The 14,569-nt window shown below is 36.3% G+C and overlaps 1 protein-coding gene across 1 annotated transcript in view; it reads right to left on the bottom strand.

Annotated features, from left to right (window-relative positions):
- Positions 1 to 14,569, bottom strand: part of LOC114049726 (rab3 GTPase-activating protein non-catalytic subunit) — a 127,945-nt gene that overhangs the window by 99,830 nt on the left and 13,546 nt on the right. Inside the window, exon 2 of the mRNA XM_027871106.1 lies at positions 2,264 to 2,328. Coding sequence (XP_027726907.1) covers positions 2,264 to 2,328 — 65 coding nt within the window. The remainder of the gene's footprint in view (positions 1 to 2,263; positions 2,329 to 14,569) is intronic.

Here is a 14,569-nt window from a genome sequence, read left to right as displayed (position 1 = left end):
TTTAATTTGTTACATATTTCACAATTGCATTTTAATGTGGTTGAGGCTGCACTAGAGAGTATTGGGGAGGAAAGTGGAAGGGAACAGAGGGGAAGGGAGGGAAGGAAGTGTCTGACACATCTAGGCAACAGAAGGAAAAAAAACAGGCCATTTCTTGAATGACAGGCTAAAGTTTCCAAATGAAATATCATCATCTTTAAGTTCTTTCAAGATTGTAAAACTACTCTATAAGCCAAGGCAAGAACTTTTCCTAATGTTTAATCAATTACACAGCATTAAAATATATAATAATCTAAACAGAGATGTCATCTACTATTTTACTGCATATATACTAGAGGAAATCACGAAACTGCTCTCTAGATCCACTACTAATTCATGCTATCTAACTTTAAATGGACCTTTACTATAAGATGTAAACTTCTCACTAAGAAAGAACACATAAAAAGAAGAGAAAAGAACCAGGGTTTGGGGGAACCTCTATGTTAGGACACAAGAAAACAAAAACTGAAAAGGAGTAGTCAAATAGGTAGGAGGAAAAGCAGGCAAGAGCTAAAAGAGAAGTAACAAATGCTGCAGGAATACAAAAAAAAAAATGAAGATTAAGAAAAACCCCCTCTTTCCAATTCTGTATTCCTTTCAATGTTCTCATTTCTCTTCTTTTTCCTTCCTCCATTTATAGAGAAGTAGTCTTTCCTTTTTAGTAAGGCTAACCCTTTTGTCTTATCTTTTTCATCACTCTTGCACCTTGACTCCATCAATGATTTTCTCTCATAAATCTTCACACTCTCCTTCGTTGGATCCTTCCTAAGGTCTCTACTATCCTGTCTCTAAAAAAAGAAAAAGAAAAGAAAAAAGCTGCCTCTGAACCTCCCACTCCATCACACTATTACACCCTTGCCTCCTCCTTCACAGGCAAATGACTAAAAAGTATAATCTATACCCAACATGTCCACTGCTCATTGTTCACTCTTCATCTCATTAAAATCTGGCTTTCATTCCCACCATTGTATAGAAATAATTCTCTCCAAGGTAACTATCATTTTTTAAAATCAATTTATCACTCAATCACAATTTATCACTCAAATCAAATGATTTTTTTCCATTCTTTTTTTTTTCAGCCCCAAACAAGGTTTATTGAAGATTCGCCATATTAGCTAGACTCTTAAGGAATCTGAGCATCTATGGGCTATTGGCTAGATTCTAAGAATCTGAGCCGATTTTTTTCCATTCTCAGCTGTCCTTCCTATAACTTCCTACAACCAACACTAAGGACCAACCTATCTGTCCTGAGGTTGCTTCTGAAGTTTCCTTCCTATTGTGGCCCTCCAAAACCTCACAGAGTGAAGAAACTGTACTCACCAGAATACTTTACTGCATACTTCTGCTAAACACAGGGAATGGGCTTACCTGAGTACTTGACATATATAGTTCATGTTAGAGCAATTGGAATAAGCCTACTACATATGCATAATTCAAGAAACTCCCTCCTCCCTGAATACAGGCCCTTAAACTTCTCATTAAACGCACAGCATATGATGGTTGCAGATACAGCTTTTCCTTCAGTTCTCCCTAAATGTCCCTCACACCTTTCACTGAGATGCAATGTCCCACTTCAGATATTTATTGAAATGTGCATAGCCTTTAACAGGTTAGGTCCAAGAACAAGCTAGGGCTTTCCCAACATTATTTTATTTGATTCTCACCACAGCCCTGGGAGGAAGGTGCTATAACTAAGGCAAATATAGCTGAAGTGACTTGCACAGGGTCAGACAGCTTAGTGTCTGAGGAGAAATATGAACTCAAGACTCCATGAACTCCAGGCCCAGCACTCTATCCATCACACCACTTAGCAACATTATCCACCCCTGCCTGTCTACCAAGAGGTTTGAAGTACTTCATACATTTTTCTCCAGTACCAAAATTAGTCATCATACTAAATCTGAGTTCAGTTGCCTTTTAGTGTTGCTTTTGTTTATACTATTTCAGTTCTGCTTTATTTATTCTGTATTACTATTATATAAAATTCTTTCCTTATTCTATTAATCTTCATATTCATCATTTCTTACAATGCTTTTATTTCTTACAATTCTTTCATTATATTCATAAATTCAGGTATCTCTATAAGACTATATGTTGCAGAGCAATCTGCACTGCACTCTGAAACTTTGAAGTACTACTTCAGATACAATTACTAATACCATCATGTGATTGCCCAGTTCAAATAATACACTAACAGAAAACACAGACGTGAATACAGACTTACAGGTTCTTGTGTTTCTGCTTCTTCCCATGCTCCCCAACCATCATCTTCCCAGTTTGTTGATTTACCTATTAACAAAAAATGAAGTCTTTAGATGAAATGTATTTATTAAATAAGGATTTCTTAAAGGTTCAAAGCATTAAAACACAATGATAAAATCAGAATCTAAAAATTTTTAAGCAATTTTTTGAATGTATAGAACCAAACCTTTTATAAAACTGACAAAAGGACAGAATTTATGTTAATCATCTTGTGCCAGGTTTCTTACTCTATGTAATATTCTTCAGTAGACATGACTCATTATGTGTTCAAATCCATTTAATAGTAAGCATAGTGTAACAGGAATCTACCATTCTTTGGCTCTTAATTATATCTAAGTGATATTCAGATAGTATTATTACAAAGGTAACAATAAAAATCTAAATTAGTAAGCCAATTTATTACTTGACAAAAAATACTAGATACTTGAATTGAAAATCTGAACATATTTACAAATGATAACCTGAAAAAGTTCTCTTTCATTTGGGTTCAATAAGAATTTATACTTATGATTTAGAAACATACCAGGTCTTACCACTTGTTCTTTTGTCTACTTTTTCACAGATGAGACAACCTGTATAATTGAAATTAAATGCTCAACACTAACAAATATAACTGAAAAAGAAATTATGATGGCCAATTACCAAAAGAATTTAGGAGGCAGCACTACATTGTTTATCCTTCTTACACCAATATAATCTACTTTCCAAAGTTAAAAAAAAAAAGTAAACTTTTCCTTTACCATTCAAAATAACAGTAAATTAAGATGTGAATAAAATGAAAAATTGCTCATGAGTAAGTCAAAGTAATATAATAAAAATGGAAATACTACCTAAATTTAATTTACTTAACCAATGCTGTACCACTCAAACAACCAAAAGAATACTTTGTAGACCTATAAAAAAAACAACAAAATTCATATGAAAAAAAGAAAAATCTCAAGATATTTTTTTAAATGAGAAGAAAGAGGGCTTGCCTACCAATATCAGGTTTCAATCTATACTACAAAGAAGTAATCATCAAAAAAAATTGATTCTGGTTAAAAAAGTAGAGAGTTTAATTATTGCAATATATCAGGAATTACATAAGATATAGGATCAAATAAATTTAATAACCTAGTATTCAACATACTCAAAGACCCAAGTACTAGGAGAAGCACTGGATATTTGACAAAACTCCTAGGAGAACTGGACAGTGGTAGGACAAAAAGTAGGTTTGAATCAATACCTCATAACACCAAGATAATCTCCAAATGGATATATGACTTTGATATGGAAGATCATTTCACAAGGTATAGGAACAAGGAATAAAAATTTTTGAGATGTACTGTAAGAGAAGGGTTCATGATCAAACATGAGATAGAGAAGATAAAATGGACAATATCAATTACATAATATTTAAAAGTTTTTGCACAAACAAAACCAATAAAGCTAAGATTAGAAGGGAAAATGTTAATTAGGAAAAAAGTCTTTGCAGCAATTTTCTCTGTTCAAGATTATTTCCAAGATTGGTCGGAAATTTATTCAAACTATAAGAATAAGAGCATTCCCCTGCCCATCAATTGGGGAATGGCTGAACAAGTTGTGGTATATGAATGTAATGGAATACTAATGTGCTGTAAGAAACGATGAGCAGGCAGACTTCAGAAAAATCTAGGAAGACTTGTAAAGACTGAAGCTAGTGAAGTGAGCAGAATCAGGGTAACACTGTACACAGTAACAGCTACTTTGTGTGATGGCTAACTTTAATAGACTTAGCCCTTCTCAGCAAAGCAAGGATCTAAGACATCTCCAAAGGTCTCATGATGGAAATTGCTATCCACATCCAAAGAAAGAACTATGGAGTTTGACATACTATTTGCTATTTTTTTCTTCTGTTATGTTTTGTTTCCTCTTTCTTGTGGTTCCTCCTATTGGTTCTAATTCTTCCTTACAACATGACCAATGTGAAAATATGTTTAATAGGAATGTATATGTATAGCATATATCAGATTGCATGTTGTCTTAGGGAGGGAGGGAGAAGGAAGGGGAAAGGGAGGGAGAGAAAAATTTAAAACTCAAAAGCTTATGGAAGTGATTGTAGATAAATCAAAATAAACAAAAATTTTTTTTAAAAAGAGCCATAGGCAGTTTTCCAAGAAAGTAATTCAAGATATCAACAGCTCTATGAAGAAAGGCTACAAATAACTAAAAACTAGTAATTCAGGTTCTACTTTAAGACCATCAGATTGGCACAGCTGTTTTTAAAAAAAAAGACAAATATTGGACAAGTTTCAGAAAAATAGATATATTAATGCATTTTTAGTGGAAGCTGTGAACTGCTCCAGGCCATTCTGGAAAGTGATTTGAAACTATGCCTCCAAAGCTTAATCCAGTGATTCCCAACTAGACCTATAGCCAAATGAGATCAAAGAAAGAAGAAAACGAGTCATAAATATAATCAACCAATTTATGTATTAAATGTCCACTATGTGCCAAGCACTGTGCTAAGCACTAAGGATACAAAAATGCAAAAGACAGCCCCTGCCTTCAAGGAGCTTACACTCTAAGGAGGGAGAGAGGGAGACAGAGACAACATGCAAACAAATATATACAAAGCAAGATATACACATGATAAATAGGAGATAATTAACTGAAGGGGGTACTGGAATTAAGAGAGGCTTGGGAAGATTTTCTTTAGATGGTGGAATTTTAGCTGGGATTTAAAGGAAGCCAAGGAGGTCAGTAGTCAGAGAAGAGATGGGAAAGTGTTCCAGGTATAGGGGGCAGCCAGAGAAAATGCTCAGCGCCAAGAGAGGAAGAGTCTTGTTCACGGAACAGCCAGGAGAGGCCAATGTCACTGGATCAAAGGGTATGTTTTGGGAAGTAAAGTATAAGAAGACTGGTGGAGGAGTCTTCTCCTCCCTTCTAGGGGGCTAGGTTATGAAGTGGATTTTGTATTTGCTTCTGGAGGCAGTAGAGGCTTTCTTTAAAAAAAAAAATTTGGTACTGGTTAAAAAAATAGAGTTTAATCATGGTAACAGAGTAGGAGTTACACAATATGTAAGATCAAATCAGCCATAATAACCTAGTATTCTTAAGGCTTCCTAGCCACTAGAGTTTATTGAGTAGGGAGGGGACATGACTGGACCTGAGTTTTAGAAAAATCACTTAAATGGCTGAATGGAGGATGGACTGGAGTGGGGAGGGACTAGAAGCAGGCAGATCCACCAGCAGGCTATTGTAATAATCAAGGTGTGAGGTGATGAGGGCCTGCAGTAGAGGGATGAAAATGTCAGAGGAGAGAAGGGGGCATAATCAAGAGATGTTACAAAGGTGAAATTGACAGGCCTTGGCCAACAGCTTGGATATGGATGAAGGCAAGGGGGTGTGTGAAGACAGTGAGGAATTCAGGATGACTCCTAGGTTGTGAGTCTGAGGGACTGAAAGGATGGTAGTAACAGAGAATGTGGGAGTGAGAAGGGTTTAAGGGGAAAGAGAATGAGTTTGGTTTTGGATATGTTGAGTTTTAGATGTCTACTGGACACCCAGTTCAAAATGTGTGAAAGGCGGTTGGAGACGTGAGGTCAGCAGACAGCGTGGGACAGGATACGGAGATTTGAGAATCCTCAGCATGGAGATGGTAATTAAATCCATGGAGGCTGATGAGATCATCAAGTAAAGTAGTATAGAGGGAGAAGAGGGCCCAGCACAGAACCCTGATGGACACCTATGGTTAGAGGGCTTGATCTGGAAGAGGATCTAGTAACGGAGACAGAGTAGAAGTCAGATAGGTAGGAGGAAAACCAGGAGAGAGTAATGTCCTAAAAACTTAGCATAAAGAGAGTATCAAGAAGGAAAGAATGATCAACAGTGTCAGAAACTTCAGAAAGGTCAAGAAGAATGAGGATTAAAAAAGGCCATTAGATTGAGCAACTGAGAAATCATTAGTATCTTTGGAGAGAGTAGTTTTGTTGAAGTGATAAGACTGAATGCCAGATCATAAGGGGTTAAGAAGAAAATGAGAAGAGAGAAAGTGGAGACACCTATTGTAAATGGATATAAGATGACAGTGGGAACGGAAGGAAGTGAGGGTTTTTTCAAGGTAGAGGAGACATGTGCAAGTTTGTAGTGTTAATAAAAAGTCATGACTCCACTAAGACATGGGTAGTAACTTGACTGATTACAAGAGAAAGGCACATGCATGTAGGAACTACTTATACCAAGGAGCCTAAAATACTGACAGAGCCTTGGGTATTTATGGAGTATAACAAAAAGAGGAGGTCTTATAGGAGGGGTGAAAGGCAATCCCTTCCCAAATGGGAGTGGCATGGAAGGAGGAAGGGAGCAGTAGGGGAGGGGGAGTGAGAGGGGGCAGGAGGACTTGGGAACATTGGACTATGGAGGGAGGATGTTCTGCTTCTCTGAAAGGATCCTGGCTATACAGTTTAGTCAGGCTTATAGTTGACTCAACTTCAAGAGGACTGAAAGTTATAATAAAGTCCACTCACAAAAGATCAATGCTATGTTAGCTTTTTTGGGGGGAGGTTCTGGGTTCATTTCTGGAAAACAGGGCAACTCAAGAAAACAAGTTCAGGGGGGCCCTCTATAGTAGACAGTCGGAAATGAGCCAGTAGATAGGGAGAGACTGAAAACAAGTGAAAAAGTGAGGATGACAGATGGGTCAATCTGTTGGAGGACAGGATGGGATGGGATTGCTTGAGCAGGTAGAGGAGTTGGCCTTAGTAAGGAATAAGGCCACTTCATCATGTGAGACAGGGCAGAAAGTGGCAGAAAGGCACCTGAGTAACAGGAGATGAGGAAGAGGGGAAGAGAGGGAGTTCACAGTAAATGGTCTCAATTTTTTCTGTAAAATAAAGGCAAGGTTCTCAGTTGAGAGGATAAGAGAAGGGTGAGCTATGGGAAGACTGAGAAGGGATAAAAATGTTTGGAAGGGCCACAGTAGCATGGTATAGTGAGCTGATAAGGGACATATAGCAGGATTGCCTAGTGGCAGTGAGGGTTCGATTGTAATTGTGTAACATAAATTTGTAGTGGACCCAACCAGACCAGTTGTGTGATTTTCTCTACCTTTCGTCAGCAGCACATGCACAGAAGTGAAGGCAATGAACAGAGGGAGTAATCTAAGGATGAGGCTTGGCTAGGTATGATTAGTGATATGGTAAGGGGGCTAGGAATTCAAGAGAGGAGGATAGTATAGAGTTGAATTGAGATGAGGAAATCAAGATGGGGAGAAGAGGAGTGACTAGTGCAAGGGAGATGGCCTGGGAGAGAACTGAGGGGTCAAGGAATTGGAGGTCATGATACAGATGAAAAGTAGGACTATATAAGGGAAGGCGGAGAGAAAGGTGAAAAGAATTCTTGAAAGGAGATGACATGTTTGTGAATGATGGCAACATCAAAGGTATGATCATCTTCATGTGTGGCTGAGGTGGGGTGGAAGAGTAGTTCATGGGAGGTGAGTAGGTTGAGGAATTGAATGGTTAGGATATTTGAGAGAGAATCGATATATATGCTGAAGTCCCCTAGTATGAGGGCAGGAGTTGAGGAGGAGGGAAAAATTGTAAGCCAGGTATTGAACTCATTGAGGATGGGGTGGGGGGAGGTGTCTGTAGACAACAGCTACCAGGATTTTGGTTGGGTGGTAGATGTAAATAGCACAAACCTCAAAGGAAGAGAAGAGGTTACTGAGCAATAGAGGAAGAGGGAGAATCTGGAAGTGGCAATAGGGGGCACAGAGTATTCCAATTCTCCAGCCTCAACTAGTGAGCTGAGGAGAATGCATGACGGTGTAGCCAGTATTGGAAAGGGTGGCCAGAGAGGCTGTGTCATCAGAGGGAAGCCAGGTTTCATTAAGATGGAAGGAGCAGGGAAAAAACAGATTTATAAATACAAACATCTATTATCCTATATTAATAGGCAATCATCTACAAATATCAACATATAAAAAGCATGCTAGAGCTAGCCAGGACCTTAGAGGCCATTTAGATTAACTTCTTCTTACACATGAATAAACTTCCCTGTCACAACTTCTTTTCACTACTGCACCCCTTTCCAGCCTTTTCCAAGCACACTCTCTGGACTTATCATACCACTTCAAGGAAATCATTAGAAAAGGCAGTTGATTCCTATAGTAGAACTGTCAAATATTCTCATAAGAATTTAGAGAACTGAGATTCTAATGAACTGGAATAGTATGGGAAAGCTTTGTTTAAAGCATTTTGACACATTTAAGAGAAATGGGGAACACTTTCTAGATGGAAAGGAGATCACTTTCCAGGAGAAAGGATAGCAGGACAAAGGCATAAAAGACAGAATAACAAGGCAGATGTATCAACACTCAAAATTTTCAAATGACCTATGGTGCAAATCCAGAGTCCTACCTCCACTGTATGCTCCAATCAAAATACCACGGAAGTGTAACCTTGAAAGATGTCTTCTGTTATATAAATATGAAACTGCTGAGTTATCAAGTTACTTTTATATTCAAATATTACACTTACCCTATTACCCTCTTTTCTACAGCCTTCCTTCTTACCCATGGAGGGTTAAGGCTAGAATCTAGATCATATCTGGACCCACAGAAAAGAATGTCGTAAGTAATGTTTTTTTTTAAATCATAAATATAAAAAAATTAGTTAGGAAGAGTTGAAATAATATTTTGGGAACATTATGGGCTAATAACCTTTTGGGGGACAGCCTGGGAATTTAACCATTTATTACATTTGTTTCTATGGGAAAGCTAGAGTTCCAGATCAAAACAGTACAACTGAGTTTCTGAAAGCACAACCAATCTGTAAGGCAAGCACTGCCTGTTTCAAAGTATTTATTTCTATTCAGTCCCAGTGACATAATTTCTACAGCCTCCTGACTGCAACTGAGAAACATCTGATACTGCCTTACAGTCAGCTCATTAACACTTGACATCAGCAGTCAGAAGGTGTTGGAAATCCACCACTTTGCTTTTTCCAGGTCATTTCCTGTGTCTAATGACTACCTTTTTAAAATTAATTTATTTTGATTTATCAACAATCACTTACATATGCTTGAGTTTAAAATTTTTCTCCCCCTTCCTCCCCACCACCCTCCCCAAGATGGCGCACAATCTGATATAGGCAATATACATAATTTCATTAAACATATTTTCACATTAGTGATGTTGGAAGTAAGAATTAGAACCAATAGAAGGAACCACCAGAAAGAGGAAACAAAACTCAACAGAAGAGAAAAAAAAATAGCAAATAGTATGCTTCAATCTGCATTCAAATTCCACAGTTCTTTCTTTGGATGGGGATAGCATTTTCCATCACGAGGCCTTTGGAGATCCTTGTATTGCCGGGAAGGGTTAAGTTTATCAATATTAGTCATCTCACAACGTGGCTGCTATTGTCTGGTTCTGCTCACTTCACTCAGCATCAGACCATACATGTCTTTCCAGGTTTTTCTGAAATCAGCCTGTTCATCATTTCTTATAGCACAATAGTATTCCATTACATTCATATGCCACAACTTGTTCAGCCATTCCCCAATTGATGGGCATCCTCTCAATTTCCAATTCTTTGCCACCACAACAAGAGCTGCTATAAATATTTTTGTACTGTGGGTCCTTTTCCCATTTGTATCATCTCTTTGGGATATAGCCCTAGAAGTGCTATTGTTGGGTCAAAGGGTATGCACATTCTCATAGCCCTTTGGGTAGAGTTCTAAATTGCTCTCCAAAATGGTTGGATTCTAAAGACTACCTTGGGACTCCATAATGTTCTTCAGAAATAAAAAACAATGGCCAGGCAAGACAAAAAGCTCTTTTCCCACAGTTTTTCTATAATAGGTATTATAGGTATCTATTATAGTATTCTTAAACCATTAACATCAGTAATACTTAACAAATGCCCATGGGATACAAGTAAGATGACAGAATTATGTAAGAGCTAAAAGGAAGAAATTATTAGAAATTATCTAGGGCAACCTCCAACCTAAGTATCCATATCAACATGTTCAATGAATACTTAAAAATTATGTACTACCTACTCTGAATCTTTTGAAGATTATGAGAAGGTAAAGATCTAAATGGTCTATCCATTTAGGTTTTCAAATACTGGAGTGAATTTTATTGTAAAGTCTATAGAGTCTCACAAAAAAATTACTAAAAGCTAATTTACTTTGGAAATAGTCCTTGAAACATGAATAAAAAAGATCCTGGAATATAGAGATTCACTGTAACAGCCAATAGTTTTAAGCTAGAATGTTGTCTCCACTTAGCAATTAAGTTCTTTGCAACACTTTCCCAAATGCAGGATCTTCCTTCTAACACTGTTATTTCCCACAACTAAGGATTCCAATCCCCTTCAAACTTCCAAGCTCCAGAGTTTGAGTCTCTTTCCTTTATGTTGCCCAAAGCTGAACTTTCTCATACTTTTCCAATAGGCTTCATCTAATACATGATTTAATTCACAAAGTATTTAACTGATTGCTTGCTATGTGCCCAGAAGTTTAATAGGCAGTGTGGTTAGGTAGGAGAGAGATGAGGGTAGTACAAGAGAAACATAATCCTATATAGTTCTGCCCTAGAGAAATACAACTAGATGAAAAAACTTACAAACATGGCAATGGTTAAGGAATTAACTAAAGAGCTCAATTATGTAGTACAGAAGGAGTCTCAAAATGCCAGTCATTTATTCTACCAGTGAATCTTAAAACATTAAACAGTTAATCTTTTTAAACAAGCCATCATTATACAACTCTTCTCATGGGTTAAAAGGATAATCAGAGAGAGAAAAGACTGCCGTCCTGTCACAATTACTTCTCACTTCAGCACTCCTTCCCACCCTTCTCCAAGTATACTTTTGAGGAAATCAGGAAATCAACTCCTCATTAGGAAAAGGTTGGTGTTCCCCATAGTAGAACTGGCAAATACTCAAGAATTTAAGGGAAAGGAGGATCTGATGAATTGGAACCTTTGTTGAAAAAACTGGACTTGATCTAGGTCTTAAAGTACTTTGATACTTTAAGAGAAATAAGGAGCATTTTCTAGAAGGTAAGGGAATCACTTTTTAGGAGGAAGAGATAGCATGAAAAAAGGCACAGAGGACAGAACCACAAGGCAGATGTGAAACAGTGGAGGAACCAGTAAGAGCAGAACAGAAGGTACATGTGGGAGGGTAGTGAGAGATAAAATAGGGTAAGTTGTAGCCTGATTATTCTGAGTCTTAAAAGACTTGATAAGGAGCTGATAAATAATAGGGGCAATATAAGACCCAGCTCAGGGTAGGAAAAAGCCAAACAGCTTTAGTGTACTAGTACAGTAGTTTGTCAGAAAAGACATGGAAAGCCAGAAAGCATTACAAAGTTTCTGTGTTAAGGCATAATTCAATTCAAATAAGCAAACCTACATCTATTAAGAGCCTACTATGTATAGTACACTAAGCTAGGCTTTGTGGACACAAAGACAAAAACAAAACAGGTCGTGCTTTCAAGGAGCTTACATTGAAATGGGCAAAGGAGCAATGGGGAAGGAAGGGAAGAGATTACACATGTACACAAGTCAGTAGTGCAAAGAAAACTGAAGAAAGAAGGGCTTCATAAAAGAGGTTACACCTAATACCTGTATGATCTTGGGCAAGTCACTTCAGCCTCTCTTCAGTTTCCTCACCTGTAAGGTGGATGTTGGACTTAATTACAGGTGTCAATCTCAAACAGAAAGCAGGCCATTAAGCTTCATATTGCCTTATAAAACCACATATTAACATTATCTATGTTCTACTGTATTTCTATGTATTTGGCTAAATATTTTCCAATTAAATTTTAATCTAGTTCAGTCTGTATTAGGGCGTGATGGAGGCCTTTTCCATAATGCTGAGCATTTTTTACATCTCTGGACTATATGATATAAGTTTCCTTCCAACTCTATATCTATGAATGTTAGTTTAAAAAAACCTAATCCCCCCCAAAATAAGAAAATGGCCCAGAAGGAAGACTAGAATGATTTTAATGAAGTTAGCAAAAACAAAACCAACATTCAAATCATTATGAAATTGTATCTGTACTCTAAGTCAATGACAAAGTGGTCATGCTGAAAAGCTCAAGGAACAGCATATATTTTCTACTGGTTAAATCTATAAATAGACTGAGTGTTTCTTTATCTTTATTGCACTCATTCCACGATTCATATGTTAGAGGTTATGTATTCAATATCTCTGTTATTTTTAAAAGACACTGCAGAAGCACACTGCATCAGGACAGTATTCCAGTTGTAAACTAAAAACAAGGCTATTTCCTTTAAAGATACAAGCCTTAATTTTGTTTTATTTAACTGCCTCACATCTCATTCCTGATGCAACTCAATGACAGAAAAGGCAACTGAGAATACTAAAGTAAATGCAATGTGATCTGACTTTAATGTTCTCTATTGATTCCTATTCTACTCCTACTTCGTAAAATTAATTTTGTCTCAATTTTAACTTAATTTAAACTACTCAAAAATAAATTTAAAATCAAAGATAATAAAGCAAAAAAGACATAAATTGAATGTGCAAAATCCACTATTATAAAAAAATTTTGCAATTCCATCCTTACTTGTAGAAATCAATCCCTCTACTCACTCTATCATCTCATATATTGATTCTGTATATATTTAATTAATATTCTTGAGAGAAAGTGCAAAGCAATGGAAACAGCAATACACAGAGTCAAAAGAATTAGGATTTGCCCATCAATTGAGGAAAGGCTGAATAAATTATGATATATGAATATAATGTACAATAGGAAGAAATGAATATGAATAATTCAGAAAAATGTAGGAAGACTTATGAACTGATGCAGAGTAAGGTAAGCAGAATCTGGAAAGTAATTTACACAATGTCTACAATAATGTAAATGAAAAGAACACTAAAATTAAGTGTAATACTGTAGTAAGAATGAAAAATTCTGGTTCTCAAGAAGAGATGAGGACAAGCACTTCTTACATTTCATTGAAGAACTGAAGGGGCTATGGCTGCAGAACAGCATACACACTGTTAGGCAGTTATGTGCTAATTGATTTTATCTGCTTCTTAGTTACAAGGAAGGGCTCATTGATTTGGGAGGTATCTGATCTGTATGAACATCTGTTATTTAAAAAAAGACAGCCTAGTTTTGAATTCCAGCTTTGTCACTTATTCACTGCATGACATAGGCAAATCACTTAACTTTTCTTAGCCTCAGGGTCCTAATCTATGAAACTGGATTAATACTTGAACTTCTCGTGATCTTAAGGAAAGCACTTTGCAAACTATATGGCACTAGATAATTGTGGACATCTAATTATGTCCTGAGAATTATACCAATACTAAGGACTGAAAGAAAAAAGGAAAGAACTGAATAAGGCTTTAATTTGTGACCTTTTATTTATTAGCTAGGACTATTTTGGGGGAGGGATTTTTTAAAAATTCACTATTAGCCAACATTATTATGAACTGTCTAGTATCATTATCAACAAGAACATGAATCCTTATTCACCCTTATTAGCACTGACTTTTAATTGAAAGCCTGTAACTGAAGGTTTGAAAACTCCAACATAATCACGTCTTCTAGAGAAGAATTTGCCCCATGATTAGATTATACTAACACAAAAACCTGTTCACAAACTGTCATTTGGCAGTTATATAACCACTAAAGTCTCCATGTCACTGAAGAAACAAAATATCATTTCCTTATTAAAAAAAAATTTAAATAAGCCTTAAGTTACAATTGTTCCAAAAGAAAAAATATCTTTATCCCATTAAAAACTTGTAAGAAATTAAACTTTTATTATTCACAATTCCTGTTCATTTTCAAACATACACTAATCTAATTTGCTACTGAATACCCTATCCTTATAAACAGTTTATAATTACTGAGCAGAAACCTTAAAACAAGACACAAAATTGAATTTTATGTCTAAGCAATTAATTTGACACTTTGTTTTTCCAACATGATTATGTCAAGTTAAAACACTAAATTAGTAACTGAAAGCCATTAGGCATTATGAAAAATGAAAAAAAAAATTCATCTTAATGGTCTAATGGAAGTACAATATTATCACACGACCAAACAAATTCCTTGATTCTGGTTTGAGAAATAACAGAGGCACCAAATATGGATACCTATATATACAAAAAGTGAGAAACTTCTGTCTCAAATAAGAGGAAAAAGTTTAATGTATTTTCTCAGGGCAAAAGAATATTACATAGTGTTAAAAGTTGAAAAAAAATTTTAAAGGGAACCAACAGAGAATAAGAAAGTGCTTTCTTATTTC

Source organism: Vombatus ursinus, unplaced genomic scaffold, assembly GCF_900497805.2.
Source record: "Vombatus ursinus unplaced genomic scaffold, bare-nosed wombat genome assembly UNPS02014798.1, whole genome shotgun sequence".
In the NCBI taxonomy this organism is placed as follows: Eukaryota; Metazoa; Chordata; class Mammalia; order Diprotodontia; family Vombatidae; genus Vombatus; species Vombatus ursinus.
The sequence above is the reverse complement of the archived record's forward strand: the minus strand, read 5'-3'. Positions and strand labels throughout refer to the sequence as shown.